Source organism: Podarcis erhardii (genome assembly GCF_964252035.2).
Source record: "Podarcis erhardii genome assembly, chromosome: 6".
In the NCBI taxonomy this organism is placed as follows: domain Eukaryota; kingdom Metazoa; phylum Chordata; class Lepidosauria; order Squamata; family Lacertidae; genus Podarcis; species Podarcis erhardii.
The window spans coordinates 11,480,760-11,493,777 of record NC_138510.1 but is presented as its reverse complement, the minus strand read 5'-3'; the positions used below and the strand labels follow the sequence as shown (position 1 = coordinate 11,493,777).

The 13,018-nt window shown below is 44.9% G+C and overlaps 1 protein-coding gene across 8 annotated transcripts in view; it reads left to right on the top strand.

Annotated features, from left to right (window-relative positions):
* The window catches only part of CDH4 (cadherin 4), an 812,930-nt gene that overhangs the window by 787,325 nt on the left and 12,587 nt on the right, over positions 1-13,018 (top strand). For all 8 annotated transcript variants that reach the window (XM_081867610.1, XM_081867611.1, XM_081867616.1 and 5 more), the window contains 2 exons: positions 3,266-3,499; positions 4,501-4,734. In XM_081867610.1, the coding sequence (XP_081723736.1) occupies positions 3,266-3,499; positions 4,501-4,734 (468 nt within the window). The remainder of the gene's footprint in view (positions 1-3,265; positions 3,500-4,500; positions 4,735-13,018) is intronic.

Below are 13,018 nucleotides of genomic sequence, written 5' to 3'. Positions count from 1 at the left end.
TATAAAATAAATAGATGAGATTTAAGCCCCCGCCAGCCATAACCTGAGCACTGTGTAAGACGAAGAGTCACTTGAGCATTCCTACATAATGATAACTAACTCAGCGGTTGCAGGTAGTCGTGGAAAAACCCGTGGGCTTCGCTTTACTGTTCAGCAAACTCAGTGCCTGATCAAGGCACAGAGCCTTGAAGGATTTCTGTCCAGGGCCACCAGGCTGAATGAAAAGTTTCTTCAGTTACCAGACCTTGAGGTTGGCAGAGTTAACGTAACAATAATCAGAAAGGGATTGGAAGGGCTTCGTTGGGGATTTTGAGACTCTTCAGTCAGCAAAAACAAACAAGGAGAGTAAGACGGAAAGCTTTATAAAAATAGCCAGGAAGAATCAGTGGAAGGTTTCTTTTCGTTCCTTTTTTTTTTTTTTAAAGAGTAGGGTTGCTTTATTTATTTCTTCTTCTTTTCAAAGCATTAAAAAAAACAGCCAAGAACATGAGCTTTAAAAAAAACTACTCAGGCAAGGCTTTTGGAGGAAATAGTCAGGGTAGAGGCCTGGAACAAAACTGTCTGCAGTTCACTGGGGATGGGAGATGGGAGAAAAGAAGAATATTGAACAATTTAAAAGTGGTGTGTTTCCCCCCTCTAACTAGAGGGAAGTTACTGAAGCATTCAGATCTGGGGAGTTGAAGAATCTCTCTCTCTCTCTCTCTCTCTCTCTCTCTCTCTGTGTGTGTGTGTGTGTGTGTTTTGCAAAGGATTGTACAGGACAGTGATGGCTTTTAACCTTTATAAAAGTCAAACTCAAAGCCGAGAGCCCGATCTGGCAGCTTTGGCACAGCTGACCCTTCGTTAGAGGCTTAGCCATTGATCTTGCAGGACCCCTGTGGGGAGGGAGACCAGTGTTAGAACCGCTGGTGTCTGCTCTTGAAGGATGCTTTTTGAACCTTGAATATTTACATGCCTGGGAGATGGTTGATGCCTTCAGCTACTCTCATCACTCCAGCGGTGTGAAGGGGGAAAGCTTGCACCTTTGTTATACGTGGCTATAAGTCCTTCACTGCGATACTACCTGGGACTCGAAGAACTGCCCTTGTTAGGTCAGATCAAGATCTGCCTAGCCCAGCATTCTGTTGCCAATAGCAACAGATGCCTCTGGAAGCTTCAAAGCAGGAGATGAAGGCCTCCGATTCATCTGTGGGCCTAATTAAAGGCGCTTGCTTTAGCCTAGAAAGCCTTACATGGCTTAGGATCTTGGTAGCCTGAAATTAAACCTCTTCTTCTATGTGTCTATCTGGGCCTTATAAGGATCCAAGAAGGCCCTCCTCTGGGGCCCCTGTTCTGCTGAGGTATGATATAGGGCCTTTTCGGTCATAGCCCCCAACTTGTGGAATGTTGCCCCCATAGATGCTCACTTAGCACCTCCTTAAATGTGTTTTTAAGGGATGCGGGTGGCGCTGTGGGTTAAACCACAGAGCCTAGGACTTGCCGATCAGAAAGTCGGCAGTTCGAATGCCCGCCACGGGGTGAGCTTCCGTTGCTCAGTCCCTGTTCCTGCCAACCTAGCAGTTCAAAAGCACGTCAAAGTGCAAGTAGATAAATAGGTACCGCTCTGGCGGGAAGGTAAACGGCGTTTCCGTGCACTGCTCTGGTTCACCAGAAGCGACTTAGTCATGCTGGCCACATGACCCGGAAGTTGTACGCCGGCTCCCTCGGCCAATAAAGCGAGATGAGTGCCGCAACCCCAGAGTCGGTCGCGACTGGACCTAATGGTCAGGGGTCCCTTTACCTTTACTTAAATGTGTTTTTGTTGCCCAGTGAAGACCTTTTCCCCCCCTCCCAGGACTTATAACCCTTTTAAAATCTTTTATTGACTTAATGTTTTCAACATTCGTTATTTTCACTTCCTATTAATGTGAGAGTGGTTATTTCTTACTTGTCGCTTGTACTACTTTTAGCTCCAGTTCATCTTGGGTTGCTGTGGTTTGGTTTGGTTTGGTTTGGTTGGGTTGGGTTGGGTTTATTTGCTATTACATTTCGATCCCAGCTTTCCTCCAAGGAGCTCAAAGTGACATACATTGTTCTCCCTTCCTAACTGCATTATATCAGCACAATGACCCTTTGAAATACCGTATTTACTCGAATCCAATGCTCACCTGCTTTGGCCAAATGACGTTGCAAAAATTAAGGCGCGCATTAGATACGATGGCACATTTACATTCACCAGCAAATACTTTTTTGGTTTCAAGGTTCTGAAAATTGAGGTCCACATTAGATTCCATGACGCATTAGACTCAAGTAAATATGATACATTAGACTGAGAGGCAGTGTCTAACCCAAGATTCAGTGAGTTTCATAGTAACTTCCAGAAGGATATCATGGTTAATAGTATCAAAAGCTGCTGAGAGATCAAGGAGAATAAGCAGGATCTCATTACCCCTTTCTCCCAACAAACATAATCAGATGGGCAACCAGGGGCAGTTTCGGTACCATGGCTAGGTCTGAAACCAAACTAGAATCGACACAGATACAGTTGTACCTCGGCTCCTGAATGCCTTGAGAGTCAAATGTTCTGGCTCCCAAACGATCGAAAACCAGAAGTGAGTGTTCTGCTTTTCAAATGTTCTTTTGGAAGCCAAATGTCCAACATGGCTTCCACGGCTTCCAATTGGCTGCAGGAGCTTCCTGCAGCCAATCGGAAGCCACGCTTTGGTTTCTGAACATTTCAGAAGTCAAACGGACTTCTGGAATGGATTCTGTTCGACTTCCAAGGTACGACTGTAACCTCTAAGTATTTCTGCCATAAAATAACTTCTTCATGACTTTTAGGGATGGAAAATTCCATAAGGTTGCTGGGAACTGTAGCTGTGTGAGGGGTTTCCTACTCTCAGCAAACTACAGTTCCCCAGGCCTCTTTAGAGGAAGCTATGTCTGTTATAGTGGTATGGATATGACCTAAGTTGTGGGAAGAAATGTTTTCTTTTGACTGTTCTGAACCAAATCCAAAACCATTTCTCAATACACCTACTCCACACCATTCATAAGGTATCATGTTGTCTCTCCTGTTTGTATTTGTACTGTACTTTTTTAAAAAGTCTGAAATGCTTTAGCCTTTGCTCTCAGTGGCTGTGCCCCAATGCCTTGGTAACTGTAGTTGACTTTTCCTGTACTTTCTAAACAGGGGGCCATGGTGAGAGCAGGTCCCTCTTTCTGCCTGGCGACTTCCATGTCAACCTTAACAATCACTCACGGAAATGATCCTTCCTTCATTTAGGTATCCCCCCGGCCAGCGGTACTGGCACACTCCAGATCTATCTAATTGACATCAATGATAATGCTCCTGAGCTCCAGCCAAAGGAGGCACAGATCTGTGAAAAGCCAAACCTGAATGTCATCAACATCACAGCCGCCGACGCTGACATCGATCCAAACATCGGGCCCTTTGTCTTTGAGCTGCCAAGTGTGCCATCTGCCATCAGGAAGAACTGGACCATTACGCGGCTAAATGGTAAACCAGGCAGGCAACACCCAAAGGCTTTTGCAGCTTGGCACACAACGCAAGCAATGGAGGGGATCAGCCTTCACCCTTTCAAATTTCCTTTAGTCCTTTCCCTTTGATTTATTTTATTTTTTAAGCCCCACATTCTGGCTGACATTATAGGCAAGGTAGTTAATAAGAAATTGCATGGATTGGGCCTTGAGCAGAACTCTTAAGCGCTTTCATTGGCACTGGGCTTCCCCGCCCTCTAGGTTTTAATGCAGTTCATAATTACGCACCGTTATCAGGATTGAACTGGGAATAAATCATCAGTAATAGCCCAGGGGGAGAAGCTATTATCAGTCTTCCTTATGTTCCATTTTTATTGTCACAAGCCACAATCAGGATCAATGATCATTCCTCCGGCTGTAATTGCATAAAAGTCACCCTCCTTTTCTCCTTTAACAAGGAAGTAGCTTTTGAGGACGGGAAAGTAGGAAGACGGCTCGTTCATTGTCATAGGAAGAGGGAAGTGGAGAGGCTATTGAAATCAGCCAGCTGTAACTGACCTCATTGCTTGGCTTATCATAAACCTCACTCAGTGCAGCTGGGAATGGGGAAATCTATCAGTATGGGCTCCCTAAGTTTCTCACGTCTACAAACTTCAATTCAGTTCCTTGCATTTCCATAACAATTTCAAAGACGTCCGGATTTCAAAGGATGACTGTGTTTTGGTTCTCATAGCGTGTTGTAGAATGTGAACTAGGTACAGTAGTTTTGCCTTTAAATACAAACCAAATTGAATTTATCCCGCAAGCCTACTTGTGGGCTTCCTTAGCCATCTGGTTGGCCATTGTGAGAACAGAGAGCTAGACCAGAGCCAGCAAACATCTACTTATATTCTTAACATAGGTCATGGGGAGGGAGGAACTTTTCATTGTGGACATCTTAAGATTCCTCGTGGTCCCTTCCAACCCCACGATTATATGACTCCCTCAGTGCTGCAGCTATCTCCTTTTTGCTCCCCGCAGGTGACTATGCCCAACTCAGTTTACGAATAATGTACTTGGAAGCTGGTGTCTATGATGTTCCGGTCATCGTGACAGATTCTGGAAACCCTCCTCTGTTCAACACGTCCGTCATTAAGGTCAAGGTGTGCCCTTGTGATGAAAACGGAGACTGCACCACCATAGGAGCCGTTGCCGCAGCTGGGCTAGGAACAGGAGCCATCATTGCTATCCTGATATGCATCATCATTTTACTAAGTAAGTGTTGCAGTTCAAAAGTACCTGCACACAAGCTCTTAAAAAGGTAAAGGACCCTTGACGGTTAAGTCCAGTCAAAGGCGATTATGGGTGCTCATCTCGCTTTACAGGCCAAGGGAGCCGGGGTTTGTCCACAGGCAGCTTTCCAGGTCATGTGGCTAGCATGACTAAACCACTTCTGGCACAACAGAACACCGTGATGAAAACCAGAGCGCACGGAAACAATGTTTACCTTCCCGCCATAGTGGTACCTATTTATCTACTTGCACTGGCATGCTTTCAAACAGCTAGGTTGACAGGAGCTGGGACAGAGCAACAGGAGCTCACCCCGTCGCAGGGATTCGAACCACCAACCTTCCAATTGGCAAATCCAAGAGGCTCAGTTGTTTGCTCTAGACCACAGTGCCGCCTGCATACCTTTACCTTTTTTACTGCATTCAAACTCTGACCCCCCCCCCAATGGTATTCAATGGAAACTTAGTGGGCGAAGCATTAAAGCACACCCTCCTTCTTGCTGCTTTTATGCTACAGATCCCCTCCTCCTTGCTTTGCGTTAGTTTAGAGACCCAGGTTTGCCATGAGAGTCCTGACTAGAGGCTTCTGACTGAGACAGTTAGGTATCAGCTGATGTAGATAAGGGTAAAGGACCCCTGACAGTTAAGTCCAGTCGCAGACAACTCTAGGGTTGCAGCACTCATCTCGCTTTACTGGCCAAGGGAGCCGGCACTTGTCCGCTCTGCAGACAGTTTTTCTGGGTCATGTGGCCAGCATGACTAAGCCGCTTCTGGCGCAACGGAACACCGAAAACAGAACAACACACGGAAACGCCATTTACCTTCCCGCCAGAGTGGTACCTATTTATCTACTTGCACTTTTTTGGTGTGCTTTTGAACTGCTAGGTTGGCAGGAGCAGGGACCCAGCAACGGGAGCTCACCCCGTCGCGGGGATTCGAACTGCCGAACCTCCGATCGACAAGCCCAAGAGGCTCAGTGGTTTAGACCGCAGTGCCACCCGCGTCCCTGTTTACACACAAAGACACTACAGAGCCCACCGTTTTCATAAAATACTTTCTCAGTCATAAAAACAGAGTCACATTGGAGCCACAACCTCATTCAACACTCAGGCACTATCTTCTCGGTCATTCAGCACAGTTCTGCTCCCAGCTATCTCAAGGTTACAGCAGATCAGCAGTTTTGGGCTAGCTCTTCAGAAATGCAAAGCCCCACCCCTTTCTATTTATTATTATAAATGTATTTAGTTAATATATTTATGTAGCAGTTAATACGAAATCAGTCTCTAAGCTGTTTACAGTGGTTGTAGGTGCCTACTCAAGGTTGCTAAGAGATGACAGAGGTGTGGCCAAGTGACTCTGGTTTTCTCCCGATCTTCATCCCTTGCAAAGATGCTGTGGCCACTTAAGAGCTGCAGTTTTCAAACAGGTAGCACATGACTATTCTAACTATTCAGGAGTTCATTGCCATGACTAATCGCTACAAATAGGAAATGCTGAGTGTCAGGATGGCAGTAGGAAGCCTAATTGGTTAGCATTCACAATTTGAAGGCAAGATTTCCATTTCATTTCATTTTTAATTTGTATGTTACTATGCACAAGGCGGTTTACAAGCTGAAAAAAAAAACAAAATAGACAGCAAAGATCACACACGTAATAATAACAATCTGATCCAATACGAAAATGTCACAGTAACTTGAAAATAAACAACTCATATCAAATTCAGAAATATTCAATAATCCATTAGAATATAAAAGTAAATGGTAAAATTAAATATCAGCAAACAATAATTAAACAGTTTGTAAATTGCAATGGAGAATTATTAAACTATAATCAATAATGGCAAGTCACAACGCGTAAAATACCACAAAACATGCAAAACCATGTAAAAGGCTCAAACTGAGCAACAAGGACACACAACATATAAAATTATTTTTAAGAAATATTCCTGAACTCCTCTTCTCTCTCCCCAACTGCTTCTTCTGCTCTCAAAGTCAAGGCTCCCAAGGGCTGGAGAACAGAGGTAGGTGGAAAAAGCCATTTCCGTTCTATGGCAGACCCTAAGGCAGGTATGTCCAAAGTCCATTTGGGGGGCCTAATCTGGCTTGCCAGTCAATTTAAGTCAGCCCCCATGGCAGTATATGTCCTGGGGTAAAATCCCATAAAAGCTCAACAACTTTGGTCGGCCCTCACACATGTTCACTTCATCAAACCTGGCCCCTGGCCCTCTTTAAAAAAGTTTAGGCACCCCTGCCCTAAGGTATCCGTTTAAGGGTGCCACTGCACATTATGTGTGGAACACGGAAACCTACAAAAACAGAAGCACCAGAAGCCCATGTTAAGTCTTTCCCATCTCCCAACGGTGAGTGGCCCCAATCTCTCGCCATGGCCCTTAGAGATGCTTACCTGTATTGTGATGACATCGTGTTATGCATTTCCTCACTCCCACCAGCAGCAACCAATTAGAGGAAGAGTGGCTGGAGAACTCTGCCATCATGATATAAGTAAGCACCACTACATGTTACGAAGCATTTTAGCAGCATCTCATAGACCTCTCTCTGAAGATACTGTCCCATCCCAGGAATGGCAAAAATGCTCAGGCATTTTTTAAAAAGACCTACGTGGAACAGACAACAGCCTTCAAATTTACACATGCAAAATAAGCACTTTGATTTCCTGCACAATTTTTAATATACACATGCTAATTTTATAGTGACGTGATGATAATGAGCAGTAAATACACATCTGCTTTTTAAGAATGTTGAATGTAATAAAGCTTCTTAAAGCCTTTTTTCCCCCTTTGTGTTTTGCACAGCGGAAAAAATTTGCATGGGAAGGAACAGGAGCAATAAAGCACAAGATGTCTTTTTACTCCCCCCCCCCCGCATACTCTACATATAAATCATAGTCTAAAGTATGATTTAAACACTTGAGAAAATTCTGTTGACTGAAATTAACTACAGCTGAAAGACATTTGATTTAGGAGAACCCTTTTTCCATTTTCAAATCCATTACCCTGTTCTAAATTACAGATTTTATTGCAAACACATATTTTTTTACATTCATTGTCATTCTAATTGACTTTTTAATGTTCGGCAGCCACCCTAGGCTTATATCGGTGGTGAAAAATGGGATTGGGGGGGTAGGAAGATCTTTCCTACTTACATTTTTATTTTCAGAATTTAGGAAGGGCGCGGGATTTAGCCCTGATAAAGAGCTATCACACAGCACTGCCATAACTCAGGTCTGGCGGTAACCTCGCCCCCAGCCATCCCACCCCCACGTCCAAGCTGCTCAGGCGGGGAGGGTTGGATAGAAATTAATAAATATACAAATAATGCAGCTGAATAGATAAGCCTCCTACCACCAAGATCTTGCGGCTACTTTCTATTCCCGAGGCAGCTACCTCACCTTGCCTAGTAACAGGGCTGGCCCTGAAGCCTCAACACCTCCCCTGTCAGTTCTGTCCAAGGCATTTAAATTATCCGCCAGCAAAATGCCTCATCAGCCGCCAAGTGCTTGGTATCTTAAGCTGTGACTCTTAAGACACTGGAGAGAAAAGCAATGCAATAGAGGGAAAACTGTGACTGAGGAAGACAATGGGCTTCAAGAAAGCTCTGCGCAGAGCAAAAACAGGCCTAGCAGCAGTAATAGAGCTTTGTGTATTTGTGCGAGCGGATAAAAAAGGCTGAGCTGGATCTGCTATTGACACTTTTGAAAGCCTCTTTTTCAAGAAAGCTGTAAAGCTGTTAATGGGACAGTTTTTCTATAAGTGTGACCAAAAAAGAAGATATATCTTTTTTTTCGGGGGGGGGGGAACCAGCCATTATAATATTGTTTTCTCATATCAGGCAGTTTGCTTATTGTGCGAGACAAAGTGGGGTGGGTAGGCAAGGCTTCAATAGTTGGCATAAATAACAGAGCTTTTTTAAAGGGAGGAGGAAATCTCTCTCTTTTGTTACATTTTTGTTTTATTCCTTCCCCCCCCCCAAAAAAAAGCCCTGGAGGGAAAGTGGTAAAGAAATGCGAAGCACTCTGAAAACAATTTTGTTTTGCTAGAAAAGAAGGGAGGCCGGCCAACTGACATATGGAGGCTGTAATTAGCTGTCCGGTTTTCTTGTCCTCACTTCAGTGAATTTTTGTTGGGTAGAAATTGCAGAAAGCCCTTGGAAAAGAGAAAAGGGAGTGGGGGAATGGGGGGGGGGAGAGAAACATCAACAACAAGCATGAGGCTTTCCCTGCCAAACACCTTCCTCCAAATGGATTCTTTGGATATGAATCTGCTGGAGTGTGCACATCCAAAGACATTCTCTCTGTGTTCCATCTTGCATTTGGTGACATGCTGATGAAAGGAAATACTGAAACTGGGTGACCATTTTTTAAAATTAAAAAAAAAGACAAAAAAACCCTGAAAAGTAATTAGAAGCAGGTTGCACTTTTTCTGCTGTGTAGCGATGCCACTGAAATCTGTACTTTGCGGCTCGGAAATATGCCCTTGCCATTTCAGTTGCTCCTCGGGAAATTGTGTTTCCCAGGTGTTACTTGTGCCTGGCATTTTGTGTAACTAGAAGTGGGGCCACACTTCCTTCCCTCCTTCCCTCCTTCCTCCTTCCTTCCTTCTTCCTTCCTTCCTGGTTGCTGCTACCCCAGAAGGAGCATGATATGCCCCCTACCAGAGATAATACCACTCCTCTGACACCCCACACACCCCACATAATAATACAATAATAATTTCCAGCAGCCTTAGCAAACTACTTGTTCCCAGGATTCTTGGGGAGTGTGCCATATGCTTTTAATGTATGTCGTTTACACAGCCTAATTCCAATTCATTCAGAAACAAGCTGAACCATTTCCTGCTTAGCAGGGCTGGGTGAGTGCGAAGGAGCTTGGCTTCTTCCCAGGCCAAGCCAGTCTGAGCCTGGGGGAGATTTCTCATTATGCTTCCGCCGTCTCTGCATTTGCAGGGTTTAGGAACAATATTAAGCAAACCTCCAAACCTGTTGACTAGAGGCATACTCAGGATGACACACACACTCCTATTCCAATTGAGCTCCCTTAGCATAAATACTTAATAATTCCTCATTATTCTGAAATAAAGTCTCCCCCAATGCCATTCTGTAGCATTTTAGCACCCAAGCAATTATCCACGGCAAAACCTCAAGACCAGCATATAGGAGTATGACCTTATTGCAGAAGCTGGGGACCTGTGTTCTGGCCTAATGGTCCCATTCCCTTGCAAGCATCCCTACGGGGATCATCTGCTAAGGGTGGATGGGGTCTGATGTAGAAGTGGGCAGAGCAAAGTAACTCTTACCATTGTATGGTTGGTTACATTTCAGCCATGCAAAAGTCAGAGCTTTCTCTACCCACACATACCTCTCCATCCTCCTTCAAGGCAAGTAAGAAACCTTATCATAGTTCAAGGACAAATTCCAGCCAGGCAAAAGCACTCAAGAATGGTGTGGCCTGGGAAGAGCCCAGAAGGTCAAATAGAGAGGCCTGGAAGGCCGTTTACAGAGCAGAGGTTCCCCACCCTCCTTCATAGCTGTCAAGTGTCCCTTATTTGAAGGGACAGTCCCTTATTCCAGCACCATGTCCCGCCGCTGTCCCTTATTGATAGATGTCCCTTAAATGTCCCTTAAATGATGTCTCTTAAATTTCAAAGGAAGCAGTTCCTTTCCCTCCCTCCCTGCCGGCCAGGGAGGAGGGAGGCTCCAACTGTGTTGCTTGGCTGTGTTGCTAACCCAATAAGAAGTCTAAGAACGACTGGGGGGGGTGGAGCTAGCATGCCTTGTGTGTGGCTAGTTAATGCAAGCTGAGGGGGTTTTTGAATGCTGGACGCCATTTTGTTGCACGTGCTGCTGCAAACTGCAGTGCAAAGCCAGACCGGGGAGCCATCTTAAGTTGAGGCTGCATAGGCCTTGTGGTGCATGTGATTCAGATTCTATTCAGTTGAACCTCTGGTTACAAAGTTGGTTGGACAGTGTTCTCGAAGCTACCAGCATGAGTTTGACCAGACTGCAGGAGGACAGGAAGGCTGGAGTGCCTGGAACAGGTGAGGCTGCAGGTCCCTTATTTTGGCTGCTGGTCCCTTATTTTCAAGGCTGCTGGTCCCTTATTTTCAAATCTGTAAGTTGACAGCTATGCCCTCCTTACAGCAGTGGCTGCTCCCCATTGGGACTGATAGGATGGGAAGTAAGGAGACCAATAGTAGGTTGAGCCAGAATCCATTGAAGGCAGAGACTACTAATTCTAGTTTGGTCCCCATCCTTCCAACTGCTGTGTCCTATTAAGGTGGCACTGGAACTAAGAGGAGGAAACTGGCAAGCGGCAGAACCCCCTGGACTGGGGGTCTGTAGCAAGGCAAGGCAGGTGAGGGCTAGTTGAGGTTCATGGGGCATTGCTCCATCCACAGTTACAGACCAGTCTCCATAACTGCCTTATAGTGTTGAACACACAAAGACCCAATGTGCTTCATGGAGGTAGAGGGATTTTAACCTGGGCATTCCCCAACCATAGTCCAATTCTCCAACCTTGACACTGCATTGGCTCTGCATACTAATTGTGGCCATTTCCCCAGGCGGGTAGGAAATGGGTAGGACAACTTCTGATGGCGAAAGCAGCAGTCGACACTTTTAATTTCACTAAGCTCCTCTTCAAGCAAAGAGAAGAGACGGAAGTTTATCTAGGCTGGCCCAAACCAGATCTGCAGTTCCTCGATTTGCTTTCTCTCCTTCAGCAAAACCCACCAGCACTTTTCAGTAAAGAGTTCAAAGACGCTCAGATCTGCTTTCCAAGTAGAGCAGCTGAAAGAGTATCACAGTGCATTTGTTAATGTGATTTTGGAAATATAGAAAGCCCATAAAGAGGAGGAGAATAAGTCCAAATTTGATTATGCGAGCTAATGTTTTATCCAGCCTCTGTTGCATTCCTTCTGAGAGAATCGCACATCATTAAAATGAAATTAGCCCAGCTGCAACAACTTGCAAATTCAAAAGGATTTATTCTTTCCAGAGAGTAGGGTGGGGGGGGGGGAGAGGAAGCAGCCTATAGAAATAGCTGGCCTCGTGGCTGGTTTTAACATGTTGGTTGGCTGGTTTTAACATGTTGGTGTGCCTCTTTGGATGCATTTGAGAACAAAAACAATTCTTTTCCAAAATGGCCACTTTTCTTTTGGGTGAAATGCTTTGCTTGTGGCTGCCTTGGTCCCAGGGAGAGAGACACTGTGGTCCCATCTGTCATGGGTGCTTTAGCTGATATTCCTGCAATGCAAAGGGTTGGACTAGATGGCATGATGTTCTGTCCTGGACCCGTTGTTGTTCAACGTCTTTATAAATGACTTGGATGAAGGAATTGAGGGGATGCTCATCAAATTTGCAGATGACACCAAACTAGGAGGGGTAGCTAATGCTGCAGAAAACAAAATCAGAATTCAAAATGAATTTAACAAATTGGAGAACTGGCTGCAAGCTAACAAAATGAATGTCAGTAGGGACAAATGTAAGGTTCTGCACTTAGGCAGGAAGAAGTGGAGAAATATAGGACTTTGTTCAGCCTTACGGGGATACTCTTGCAAGCACAATGTACATGAGGAAGGATCATATCAAATGTGTATAAATTAATCAAATATAATTGATCAGGAAAAGCTCATTGATCAAGCTAACTAATAAGGGTGCTTATCAAACTACAGAAAGCAATAGAACGCCATTTGGTTTTTCCCCTCAACATTGTTGCTTAGTCAGGCCAGCAACAGCTTAATATTTACATTTCTTTCATTTCTGAAGTGTACATCACATTCCGTGCCGCAAAGCAACATGCCACACCGGTAACAACACCGTAATAGGGATGCCACAGTAGAAATTCCCAAAGCAATCAAAGCGGCAAGCAACAACTATTAATTTAAAATGAAATCCAGCATATCTGTCGTACAGCTAGATTTTAAACACCGTCCCAGGAATCACGGTGGAGTTAAATTGCCCTGGAATGCCTTCGTAAGCAAATGATATCCCTTTACAGATTGAAGTCAACAAAATAGACAGCTGGGTTTTCTTTGGAAGAACATCCTAAGGTGTTTCCATGCCCTCTAGGAAGGTAGCAAGTGGCTTGCCCTCCAGGTGTGGTTGAACTACAGATCCCATCCTCCCTCACCATTAACCATGCTGACTGGGGCTGCTGGGAATTGGAGTCTGACAGCATCTGGACAGCACCATGTTGGCGACCCCTGGTCTAGAGTCTAGCAAAGAGAACTTCATTGGGTGCTTTGGGTATTGCTA